The 12,596-nt window shown below is 42.2% G+C and overlaps 1 protein-coding gene across 1 annotated transcript in view; it reads left to right on the forward strand.

Annotated features, from left to right (window-relative positions):
- The window catches only part of MTA1 (metastasis associated 1), a 55,324-nt gene that overhangs the window by 19,303 nt on the left and 23,425 nt on the right, over positions 1-12,596 (forward strand). Inside the window, exons 9-11 of the mRNA XM_026043763.1 lie at positions 1,333-1,521; positions 2,456-2,530; positions 8,900-8,958. Coding sequence (XP_025899548.1) covers positions 1,333-1,521; positions 2,456-2,530; positions 8,900-8,958 — 323 coding nt within the window. The remainder of the gene's footprint in view (positions 1-1,332; positions 1,522-2,455; positions 2,531-8,899; positions 8,959-12,596) is intronic.

Below are 12,596 nucleotides of genomic sequence, written 5' to 3' on the forward strand. Positions count from 1 at the left end.
GTGGCCTCCTGTGATCCAGATACTGCATTTGTACAGGAATCCTTTGTCTCCCAAAGTACCTTTGTCTGGCCTATGATCCAGCACAGCTAATTCTCCCCCAAAATTTTGGTTTAATTAAAACGTTGACCACATGCTGCCCAGTCCATCTCCGACATGGACTTAGGAGCTGTCTTGAAAAGAATGTGAATGATAATTTGCCTGTCTGCAATGCTGCAATGTTGGAATGCTGCTTCTCATCACTTCCCCAGCACCAGGGACTGTCACCGGCACTTGGACGAGATTGTCTGTGGAAAAAATTTGCAGCCAGATAAGATATTTTAGTGGAGCTGTTTTTCCTCTTTTATGAGCTTTATTTTAAAGTACCTAAGGAGTGGTGATGGATATCGTTAATATTTTATAGTCATAAATGATTATGAATAGACAGAGGAAAGGCAAAACTTAAACTTCTGTGCTAGAGAGAGTTTAATGCAAATGTGAATAAAATGTATGAAGTCCCTGGAGTACTGTTATCAAAGCCTTGCTCGTAACTGGAATAATGCAAAATCATATGTAGAGCAAATTCTAGGATAAAACACTGTAGGATAATTGTGCACATGCACAAAATCCTGGTATGATGAAAGGCAAACAACGTCCTAATTAAAACTAAAGAAATCAAGAAGTAGAAGCAAGCTGTCATTTACTACCACCATTTCCCCTCTCACAGCATGTTGCTGCTACCTCTCGCAAATTGCAAGTTGCAGACAGTTGTAGCTCAGCTTTCTGAGGAGTAATTGCTCCTGGGAGTAATTCTTTGTTTCCTTTTTAGCTCTGCTATGTGACTTGACTTAATTTCTTTTCGGGATTTGAGGCCTTTGTGGCGGTGCGTGTGTACATGCTGCTTTGATTAAATATTTGGTTTTATGTGAAAATCTAGTGGCTTGTTTGACAAAGAAAATGCCCGGCTAAGTTTAGTGGGCGATATACCCTGATATAACTACCCTCAGGTTTCTATTCTGATGCCCCATGTGTGGATGAAACATAACTGGGCTGCTCAGTGCTGCTGTGTTTCCCTAGCGGGGGTGCTGTGCTGCTGCCAGGAGCAGCTCAGGGAGGAACTGGGGATGAGCAGAGCCTCCTGTTCCCAAAACACCCCAATACCTGGTGAACGTTAGACCTGTGCACTGGCAGCTGCAGCCAGTCTGAGGCCGAGCAAGCGGCTGCTTACTGTTCAGGTGCCACACACTTCACCCTCGGATCTCAGTGCGTGACTTTTGTCACAGCTGTTTCAGTTCCCAGTGTTTATTTCACCTGAATTTTTGTCCTTTTGTGTTTTGCTCTTTTACCACCATGTAGTTCCACGCTATGGACACTTTGCACAAAAATGTCTACGACATTTCCAAGGCCATCTCTGCGCTCGTGCCACAGGGTGGGCCGGTCCTGTGCAGAGATGAGATGGAGGAGTGGTCTGCTTCAGAGGCAAACCTCTTTGAGGAGGCACTAGAAAAATACGGAAAAGATTTCACTGACATTCAGCAAGATTTTGTAAGTATATGAGGGCCATGTGGTGAGCAGCTCTGACCAGTGACAGAGCTGCCTTCCAGCTTGTGCCCAGGCTGCCTTGTTTTCCTTCTGTCTGGAGAAGCAGCCTCGGAACTAGAGCATGCATCTTCTTGTAAACTTGGGAAAAGGAGGTCTCATACCAATAGCAGCCTGCTGTGCAGTCAGAATGTCAAGTCCCAGATGGTAGTGTTCCCTTCAGAGATGTAAATTTGAAGTCATTTGCTCCAGTCCAACTGAGAGATTATTTGGGAAAGTGTTGTGACAGCCTAGCTGCCTTCAGATTCATTTGTGTCTGAAGGAGAGTAAGTACTGGACCTTCTGAAACATGAGCATTCTGTCACTTTTATAATACTAATTTAGGAGAATTTAATGAGGATCCAGGGGAAGGGTCCTGTAGCAGGGCCTGTCTCCACCTTAGGTACTCTGCCTGCGAATTGAATGGAGCAGTGTAAACAGAGCTGAGTTCTGGGGGGAAACTCACAGGTTTCCCCATGAGTCCTCTGCAGAAAAAGCAGTTTTACTGTAGCTTGTCCTGGCCTTTTAGACAAAGGGGCTTGGAGGCAGCTCAGCACTCTGGTCCTGCTGAGATCCTCCCACAGGGAGTGGAGGTGACATGGCACAGTTCTGTTGTTGTTTTTACCATTTTAAATGGTCTGATTCCGTAAAACTGAGGCAAATGAGAAGTGTGATGCTGTACGTGTGGCTTTTGCTTGGGTGCTGCTCAAGCAGAGCATCTGAGCCAGTGGGGGTCTCTTCCACACTGTGCCTGTCTCTCGAACAGTGAAGCCAATGCTGCCTGAAAATGAATCTCTCTTTGGAAACCCAGGAGCACCTAATGCTGTTAGAATCTGTTTCATTTCCATGAGGCTGTGTGGTGCTCCCTGAAATGACTGTTACTTTTCCTTTTTGTTCCTAGCTCCCGTGGAAGTCCTTAACAAGCATAATAGAATATTATTATATGTGGAAAACTACAGACAGATACGTTCAGCAGGTAAGAGATTCAAATTCACTCTCTCATTGAAAGAGAAGTTATTTTTTCTTACTTTTTGAATCCAAGCTTTGTGGTTTCATCAACTTCTTGGGCGCCAGCCTTTCCAATAGGTGGATTCTGTAAGGAATTGAGTGACAGAAATCTCTCCTTTATCACCAATCTTACAGGCCATACGGCAGATACAGACATCTGGCACTGGGATTTGTGCTTTCTTTTCATACTTTTTGCCACTTATTCAGAGCTCCCAAATGCCTGTGTTGGGATTCAGTAGTTAGAGGAAGGGAATACAATTAATCTCTGCCTGTTACCGAGTCCAGAATCAGCAGCAACTTCCATTAGGATTCTTTATAGGGAAGTGGGTGGTTCCTGTGCCACAGGCACCCCTGGTTATTCCCCACCTTTACCTGTCTGTGACTTGGATGCAAGGAAGCTCCCCAGTGTAAGCACTGAGAATGAAGTATTTGTCTGCAAAAATGTTGATGGCACCAATTCCCACACTTATTATACTTGAGAATCAGCTTTGACTAGTGTTTACAGTCATTTTTATCTCCTACTTTTATAAATACAAAGGCTGCCACTTGGTCCCTCAAATAATTAAGGCACAACGCAAGAAGCATGCAAAGTGTTGTAGAAAATCAGTTGTTGAAAGTTGCTTGTAATATTAAATGGGAAAATTAATTACAAAGAAGGATGAAATAAATATTGAATTTTTCATTATAGTTACTAGGATGATGTTTAGGCATCTATTTAAAGTGCTAGAAAAGGGGGAGTTATGAAAATGATGTGTCTTAACTTGCTTTGTTTGGCAATTCAGCCTGGGATAAAGACTGTCTGCCTGGGGCCTTGGCCAATGTTCAGCATGTGCCACATTGGGCACAGAGCAGGTTTTTACCATCCTCTTTCTGCCTGGAACACTGTTTAAATTACTGAGAGAGTCTCAAGACAAATCTGAACTCTTCCTGTGTAAATTTTCTAATATATGGTGGGTGAAGAAAGGCTGGAGAACGAGGCCATGGCGTTTTCTTCCTCGTTGAACTGTATGTGTGGTTGATACAGTGACTGCTGACACACGATAGCTGTATCTGCCCTGAGAGGAGTCCACTTGTTTCTCCTTCCTTGCATCTTTTATCTAGCCTCTCTTCAACCATTAACAGCCATCTAGCAATAGGGTAGGAACTGGGAAAAGTGAGGGAAGTTATTTCATCTGCTAGTGAAAACTGGAAACTTTAGTCTGTGGCATGAAAATGTCACCCTCGTGCAGCAAAAAGAGCAGGCAGAGGAACATTGCCCTCCTGCTTGGTAGATCCCCACCTGCAGTCATCAAGTTCTGCTCTGCCCATCTCAAGGGGTGTAACAGTAAGGGAGAGGAACAGAAGATGACAGGAGCGATGGAAAGTGTGGAAATGCTAAATAAATAACTAAATTAGCCTCAGAGACTGCGCTGAGGAGGAGTCATGGATGTGGAGTGGACACAATGGGTAAGATACTGAGTGTGGTTTACACAGCGTGACTGGGGTGCTCCCTGTCCTCCCATTTCAGATCTAGGGATTGTCAAGTGCCACTGGCAGGTTCAGCATGAGGTGTTTGCCTAGATGGTACAGAGCTAGGTTGTTGTACCTTAAAAAAAAAAAAAAACCCCATAGTTTATTGGACTTTTTTGCTGGCTCTCTATGCAGTGGATTTGAGGATCGTGGTTCTACTTCGTGCTTTACCCATGTGCTTAGCAGTGTACCAGGGAGTGGGATTTGGGGAAAACTTCCAGTTAGAGCCGCGACACTTTAGGAACGGTGTGAAAATAAGTCCAACGGGTAGAAATTGCAGTTCAGAGATATCACATCAATTAAGTTGCAACTGAGCTGAAGACTCATCTCAAATTCCCCGAGCTCCCAAGCAAGTAATACTATTAAACATTTATAAAATACCAGGAAAATGTGCGTGTGTGTGTGTGTGTATATAAAGCCAACAAAGTATAGGAAGTGATATTTGAACTAGTGGCATTTTGCATTGAGATTTGACTTATCTGTGCCAAGTCTTTGACAAAGCACATTCCCCATCATTTTTTTTTCAGTCTACTTCAAAGTATTTTGTGCAGATTTTTTTTTTCTTAGTCAAATGCCACAAAATGGTTCTGGGGCTAATGGCTTTTTTGTACATGAGGTATTGAAAATGTGCTGAGGATATGAAAAGTGTGTGTCCTGAGTTGTTTCACTCCTCCTCCTCCTTTGAGGACGATTAAATTTATATTCCAGCTCTGTAAGGCATTGTTAGGTTTTTTTTCAAAAAAAATCTGATAACATAGTCATTTTTGTTGAATTTCTTTTTGACTAAATGCTCTTAAAACATCTATTTAACCTGTCGATTTCTGAGAATTGCGCAACATAATAATGAAGCTTTTGTCACCAGCAAACTGCCTGTTTTGATAAAAGATGTTCAGCTGGGAGCTGTTTACTGTCTTCTGTATTTACTTTGAGATTTTCCTGGAGCAAGGAAGGATTTGGGCTGTCAGAATCCCAAAGGAGAATTCATCAGCTTCTTGCCATCATAGCAGCTAACCTTGGTGGAGTTGCCTGCAACAGAAGAGCCCTTTTCAGAGCCCAACAGGAAGGAAAGTGCAACCAGAGCTTCTGATTCTAGGAAATTACATCTTCTGTAAGCCTGAAACTACAGTTTCAGCAGACAGAATATGCTAAAAATAAGCCACACAAGGCATTCGTGTTGCAGGGCTGGCGTGCGGTATGAGATGTGCTTGTATGCATGTCAAAAAACCCCAGAATAATTTTAAAATATATAAATGCATGCTTGGTATGCCTGGGAAGGGGAAGGCTTAATACAGCTCTTCCTGGTTGCGTGGCTAGGATACTGTGCCTGAGATAGATGCAAAATTGACCTTTTTTGGAAACTGCACTTGGATCTCTTACCCAGTTATTTTTATTTGGCTTGAGTTACAGCAAGCCAAAGACACCAGTTAAGCACCTTGGCAATAGGAACCGAATAATTTCAAGAACAGGACCAGCACCCCTGAGCAGAATTGTTAGAGGGAAGGTTTTGCCCTCTGAAATGGCAATGCAAAATGTCTGGTGTTCTGTAGGCTCCTGAACTCCTCCAAGCGATCCCAAGGTTTGTTTGACAGCAGATACCTTTTCAGGTCAGTCCTGAAGCAAAGAGTGAGGGAAATCTGTTCCAAATGCAGAATCCCATGTCTCCGTTGAACATGTCCCTTTCTCAAGACAGATTTTCCACGTGTGTTCATGAGAGCATGTATTTCTGAATCAGCAATGCTTGAAATGGCAACCAGTGAGTAACTTCTATTTGGTGGCTTCCCTCTCATGATTTGAAAGCTCCCAGAGATGTGATGAGATGTTCGGGCTTGCCTGTGTTTTTATTCAAAGTTGGTTATTCAAAGTTCTCAGGCGGCTGCCAGTTCCAGGGTGTGTGTGCCTTGGTGGTGGTTTGATGGTGCTTTGCATACCAACGCAGGTAAGTCCTGAGCAGTTGGAAGCATAACACTGCAGTCATGGAGAAACTGCTCCAGAGAGGGCACTGGCAAAAGATCATTTGAATTAGTAGTGTATTTTCTGAGGGATGAGGGCTTTAATTAGACTTTCTGCGTTTAATTTGTGCAAGAGGAGCCTTTAGCCTCAAGATGGAGATGAAATTTTAAGGAGAGAGCAATGCAGAAACTCGTATCTTGTGGAAGTGTCCTTAGAAAAGTGCTACATGACAAGAATGAAGTAGGAAGAAGTAACAAAATCAATTTTGAGTTGTGCACAGACCTGAAAAACAAACATAAGAGATGCTGGCGAAGTCCAGGTGTCACTCGACCGCTTAGAGGAGGGAGGGCTCAATAAGTCTCGATTAGGGAAGTCTATAAGCCATAAAATCTTATAGAGTAAGATGTTATTCTAAACATTTGCTCTGATACATCACATTATTTTAAGATTCTTTCAGGCTCAGGGGGAGAGTGTAAGCTGTTGAAGCTGGAGACCATGTGTAGAGAGATGTTTGCATCGTTACCCACATTGTGCTCAGTAATTTAATTCCCCTGGTGCTGGTGGAATAGGCAAGTTGGTAATATCCCCTTCATATACATGGGAAGAAGTGAGTGTGAGGAAATACTTCAGTTCCTCGTGTATTAACACCTCGCAAAGACAAAGATTTAATTTACACTAGACTTCTAGAAAATTCACAAATATTACAAATGTTCACGTGTGCATTTTTTTTGTTTGTTTTGTGGATGAGAATATACAAAACTACATCAGACAACATTAAAAATTTAAGGCATTAAAACCCATTTGCTTCAGGCACAAATCAATTACTAACTGGCAAAGGAGCTAGTGAGGCACTCTCCATAAAGGGGTTATTTTGTCAGAGAATAGAAAACTTGACAGATCTGGTAGACTGATTCCTCGGGGCCAAAAATATATAGTGTAAAACCAGCCTGTTCTTATCTACCGGATCATCAAAGCTGCTTTGCTGGTTGGTACAGTAGTCTTAAAAATGAAATGTTCTGCATAGCATTGGGATGAGATCCCCAGGCCCCTGAAGGTGAGGAAGGTCTCACAAAGTCCAGGTGACCCACGGGAATTGTCACCTCGGAGTCTGCACGGTGGTCACAAAGAAAACGGGCGGTCACAAAGAAAACGGGCAGTGTGGGGTCGGTGTTCATCAGTTGACTAAAGTGTTGCTTAATAGCCTAAATTAATCGTGTCTCCAAGCGGGTAGTGCATTGCTTCAGCTACTGGTAGTGCTTTGTGCTTCCATGAAGCTTCTCCATTTGCAGATTTCCTAGAATGTCACAACGTAATGAATGGTCCCCTTGGGAGCTTTTGCCAAAAACCCTATATTCCTCCTGCCGCCTCCGATCCAGTGGAAATGGGAGGGTGGAAGGGGGTGGAACTGTTCTCTACTGGTACAAGATTCTTATACAAGCTTCCTCAAAGGCATCTTGCACCAGATTTGATTGTTTTCTCTTTGTTCTCTTGTTTGTTAATGCAGTTACTGGGTGGTTTTTAGGATAGGTTGACGTTTCTCTGCTGAAAAAGGTGAGGTGACGGTTCCCTAGGGGTAGAGACCTTTGAGCAGGGACCCTTACACAGCAGAGGGGAAAACTTGTGCTCACTGGAAAGGGTTACTTCATTCCTTCTACATCTGTCCGTTGTGCCCCTGAAAAGGGGATTTTTATGTTTGTCCAATTCCTCAGTGACTCGCTTTTCAGTTTTCTAGTGCTTCCTGTTTCTATGCAGAGAATGATGTGGGGGGTTTTAACGGTTGTATTTCTAGGCTGTGCCTGGAGGCTGCTCCGCAAGAAGTGTTAAGTTAATCTGTTTGTCTGGAAGAATGCTTCAACCACCGAGCAAACCAGTCCCCTTCAAAATAGCAGCGCTTTTGTCTGGAGGTTGATGCCTCCCATCTCGTAGCAACCCAAAACCTCCACTTTTATGCAGAAATTGGGCTATTGCCTTGCACGAAGGATGTTGTCCTGGGTTTAGGTAGACTTCTGCAAGAGCAGGGGCTTGAACTAGAGCTTCTGGAGGGTCTTCCAGCCCAAAGTTATTCTGTGATTCAATTCATTTAGCTGCTGAAATAAAGAGGAAGTTAGAACCTTAGAAATTCACTTTTACTTTGTAAAGAAGGTGGATATTTGAGCTGTAAAAGGAATTCTTGGCTGCTTAGTAAAGCTCCTGCTCATTGCCTACCTGTGCCCTGTCTGTTGGGATATCAGCAAGCTCACAGGCACAGCTGAACAAAAGAAAAGCTGTTTAGTTTGAAATGATGACATGCTGTAAATAATAAACTTAGCGGGTAGTTCCGTACCAGTTTTTGAGCTGAGCTCTTGGCCTTGTAAAGAAAACCTCCACTGTCAAAGGGTTTGCAGTGCATTACAGAAAAGCAGCCTGTCAGCACAAAATCTGCCTTCAAACTCCTGAATCCGTTCAACTTTTCAAGAAACGTGATAAAGAAGGTGCTTTTCCACACCTTTTTTTTAAGTCTAAATGGTGTGTAATATCAAGGAGAGCAGACAGACCGGTATGTCAGACTCGTTTCTGCACTGGGGGAAAAAAGGTTGTGGGCAAAACAATGCCTAAATTTATATTGTACTGCACGGGGGTGAGAAGATTGTCCCTACAAGTAGTTCTCTGTAATCTCTTCGATTTCTCACCATGTTGTGTACATAGTAATTTCATGCACTCACAGTTGTTTTCAGTTACCTTGTTGGAGAAGGACATTGTGGTCACAACTTAGTGAAAAGAAAATTGATTACTGTTTATTAAGGAACAGTGAAGATGCTTATGGGTGAATTACTTGACTCTCAAGTAAAATAGTTATCCTTTTGTTCTGATGTTTTTCTTTTTTCTTTTTCTTTTGAAGAAACGATTGAAAGCAGCAGAAGCAGAGAGCAAGCTAAAACAAGTGTATATACCCAACTAGTAAGTACTCCTTTTGTGTTCTTCCATTTCCTGCTTCAGTATGGAAGGTCTGATGTCGCAGTTTCCAGGCCTTGGCAGCATTACATATTTTCTTCAATTACATATTGTCCAAAAAAGAAAAAGGGGGAGGAAGAGGGAAGGAGGGTGCAGAGAGGGAAACAGTAAAGCAGACAGGTCAGAGAATTATTAAATTAGATTGCCAATATAATGAACTTTCTGCCGATGTTCAAATAAGCTTGAATTTCTTTTTATTTAACTGCATTAATGCTAATGTCCCAGCTGCTAATGACCAGCTAGGAGCCTTGCAAAAGCAAACGCAGCAGCCCTGGTGCTTCGGAGCTGGCTGGCACACAGCAGAGCCCGGCTCCGTGCGCCTGCCCCTCCGGGCACGAGTGGGAAAGGCCAGGCTGCTCCTTCCTATCGACCTCCTGCTTCTGCAGCCTGGGGTATTTCCTCCATTGGGTCTGGAGGACTTTCCCTGTTAATGTTTTGTTTTGTGCTGTGCTTTGTTTTTTTCTTATTTGCATCAGTGGATGAGCCAGAGGTGGTCATTTCCTAACGCACGACAGATTTTAATCCTTAGTGAAGGGTATTGTGTCCCTTGGCATGGCAAAACCCAGGTGTTGTGATGTGGAAATTAAATCTTCACCCGCCCTTCTGCTTTTTGAATTTCACTCATGGACACGTTCTTACGTGTATTACCCTCAGTAATTCCTGCACTCTCTCTCTTTACCTCCTTTCAAATATTTATGAACTTCTATCATGTATTCTGTTAATTAAACCGAAATTTAAATTTAAATATTTAATTTGCAAGACAATCATTCATTTTTCCTTAGTAAATCTAGCAAACATCAAATGTAATATTCAGAGTGAAAACCATTTTTTTTTTACCATGCTCTTTTTTAATAGTATTGCTTCTTATGGATGCTTTTACTGAGCAGGGAGAGACTGGACACCAAATTAAAGATGAATTCACAACATGATAGGCCTGTGAAGCAAAAGCCAATGAAAATTAGCCTGCAGATACAAAAGGATATTACAAAAGAGAGCCTGGTAGGCTTGCTCCTGCTCTAGGATTAAAATGGATGTAGGGCTTTGTATTTGAGAGGTTATAGTGCTCATTTGATAATGATGGTCTGGAATGGGATCTTATCCTTCAGCCCTGTATCTCCGCAAGATAATTCCTGTTGCTATCTGGGGAATGTAATCAAATCAGCCACTTCCCTCTGTACTTGAGAGAAGACTTCTGTCTCTTCCCGTGTGCTTGCTATTGTTGTCTCTGCCTTTGATTTCCAGTCCCTGTAACTTTGAAGAATAATAAGCAAGACAATGGAAGCAGCCTTCAAAGGTTATTTTTCATTTCTCATCCATAGTATACTGTGAAAAAGCTCCATAGGTGATACTTGAAGCCTGACAATATGCCTTGGATTTAAAGTATGAGGAACCAGAGCATGGAGAAGCCAAGTGCCTTGTGCAGGTTTACGCAGGCCATGGACTTGAGAGCCTCTGGTGCCAAACCAACATCTTAGCTCTTAGACAGACATTCCTGTTCACAGTGTGAGAAGAGCCCGTGGTTTTCGCCAGACACCTGCAGTAGATACAACAGGACCCAGCATTTGTACACGGGGTTGGTAAAGCGTCCTCGAGGATGAAAGGCACGAGCAGGCTTCCCTGGTGAAAGGAAGCACTATAAAATCATCAGAATTTTTGCATTCAGGAAAAATCTCTTAATTATTTTCTGGAGCAGTTTCTTTTTCAGTGGGAGTGGTGTTAAATAAAGAAAAGCAGCACAGCCATGAACACAGATATTTGTGTTCTTTACACTTCATCGTGTCATCCACGCAGGTGAATGCAGGGCTGGGAGAGCTTTCCAGCTGCACGTGGCCTCAGTCCCCTTTGCCATCTAGTATTTACCCATGTGCATTATTCAGCCCATTGTTTAAGTCACGTTTTAGTGATCGTATCATACTCACCAATTCTTTTTAATAATGATCTGGTTATTTAGCTGGTGCTTTGGGGGATTAGGACATTTGCAAATCATGAAGATGATGATTTTTTTTTACATGGCTTTTCTTTCTTTTGCTTTGATCTAAACGATAGCAGAATGAGTAAGAACAGCAAGGGAAAAAAGAAATGCTCTCTGATCCTTGCTCTCCCAAATATATTGATGTAAAATCTAAATTGCAAACTGAATGTAAATGTAAATTAATGCCTTCTATGTACACTTATTTTATTCTGAGAATCTCAAAGCATTTTTTCACAAGCAGCAAATGCTGTCTTGTAAACCTGGATACAGTAGGGAGATGTTATTTACCTCCTCCCTTTCTTTTTGTTTTTTAATTAAAACAATAGGGAAGCTGGAGAAATGGGTCACAGCTTTGGGTCACTGCAAAGGGAGACTTTTACAAGCTGAAGATAATTCCTATGCATGATTTTTTTTGTGCCTAAAGAATAAGTCTTCACCTTTCCTGTTTAATTGTACAGAAGCTGTTATGGCATGAAAGCTTATTAGAAACATAATCCCATTTCTTTTTGTAGCTGTGATAGGACAGTAATCTTCATCATTTTGTTAGAGAAAACTTTGTTTTTAAAAAGCTCTGTTCAGCAGTCCTGTTCATAATAGTCAGTATTTACTCTGCCTTGGACTGCTGTGATGAGAACTCACCTCTCTGCTGTCTGCACGAGGATTCAGAGCCTCGAATTAGATGCCAAAGGGTAGATGGCATAAATGTTCTTACAAAAGATTAAAATTGTTCTTTTTCTGAGGTGTTATTTCTTAATTGCATGCATTACCACTGTGGTTACCTGAATACATGGAATCCTACTTTGATGATATTAAGCTTACTGTGCTTTTAAAGCTATTAGAACAAAATTTAGCACTGTACTGGGGCTCAAATGTCAGTAGTGAGTCACGCAGTGAAAGATTTCAGTGTTGTACATGTTTGAGAATTATCTTCACATTGAGTTTTGGGGTGAGGCTTCAGTCATTGATGACTGGCTTCCAGGGCCTTCTTTCTGCATGTGCCTTTTCCTCTTAAACTCTTCAGTTGAGACCATTCTCCTACATAATATACCCTGTAAATCTGTGTTTCATGATCCGTGGGTCTAGCATAATCAAATATTCTATTGCAATTGAATTCCCGAATTAAGAACTGGAAATAGTAGTTTGCCACACCACCAGTATTGCCACTGTCGTATTTGCATCTCTTACTTCATTAATCGCCTAATCATTCATTCAATTATTCATCTAACTCTCTTATTCAGAAGTCTAGCAGGCTTTCAAATCAAACAAGTTTAACAAATCGACAATAGTCAAGTGCTGTTTGCTTGTGGCATGATGACCAGAGTTGCTGTCTGGACTCTTTATAACTGCAGTTGTGAAACTTTCCTTTTAGCTTTGGAGTGAGAGCCTTTCTGGTGCTTGCTCTTGCACCTACACTGATCTATGCTCCAAAATCCAGAAGTGAAGTTACTGTTGCAGCTTCACCATGGTCATCTCCGTCCATGGTGATGGTTGATCCGTCTTTATTCATGCACTCTTCTGCTGGTTTGCAACATCAGGTTCCTAAGGGCGGATCGAGGGGACAACAGAGTGTGGCCGTTGCCTTGTTATATGTGATCTTAGTCTGGGCTGCTCC

Source organism: Nothoprocta perdicaria, unplaced genomic scaffold, assembly GCF_003342845.1.
Source record: "Nothoprocta perdicaria isolate Ctin4 unplaced genomic scaffold, notPer1 scaffold_34, whole genome shotgun sequence".
Classification (NCBI taxonomy): Eukaryota; Metazoa; Chordata; class Aves; order Tinamiformes; family Tinamidae; genus Nothoprocta; species Nothoprocta perdicaria.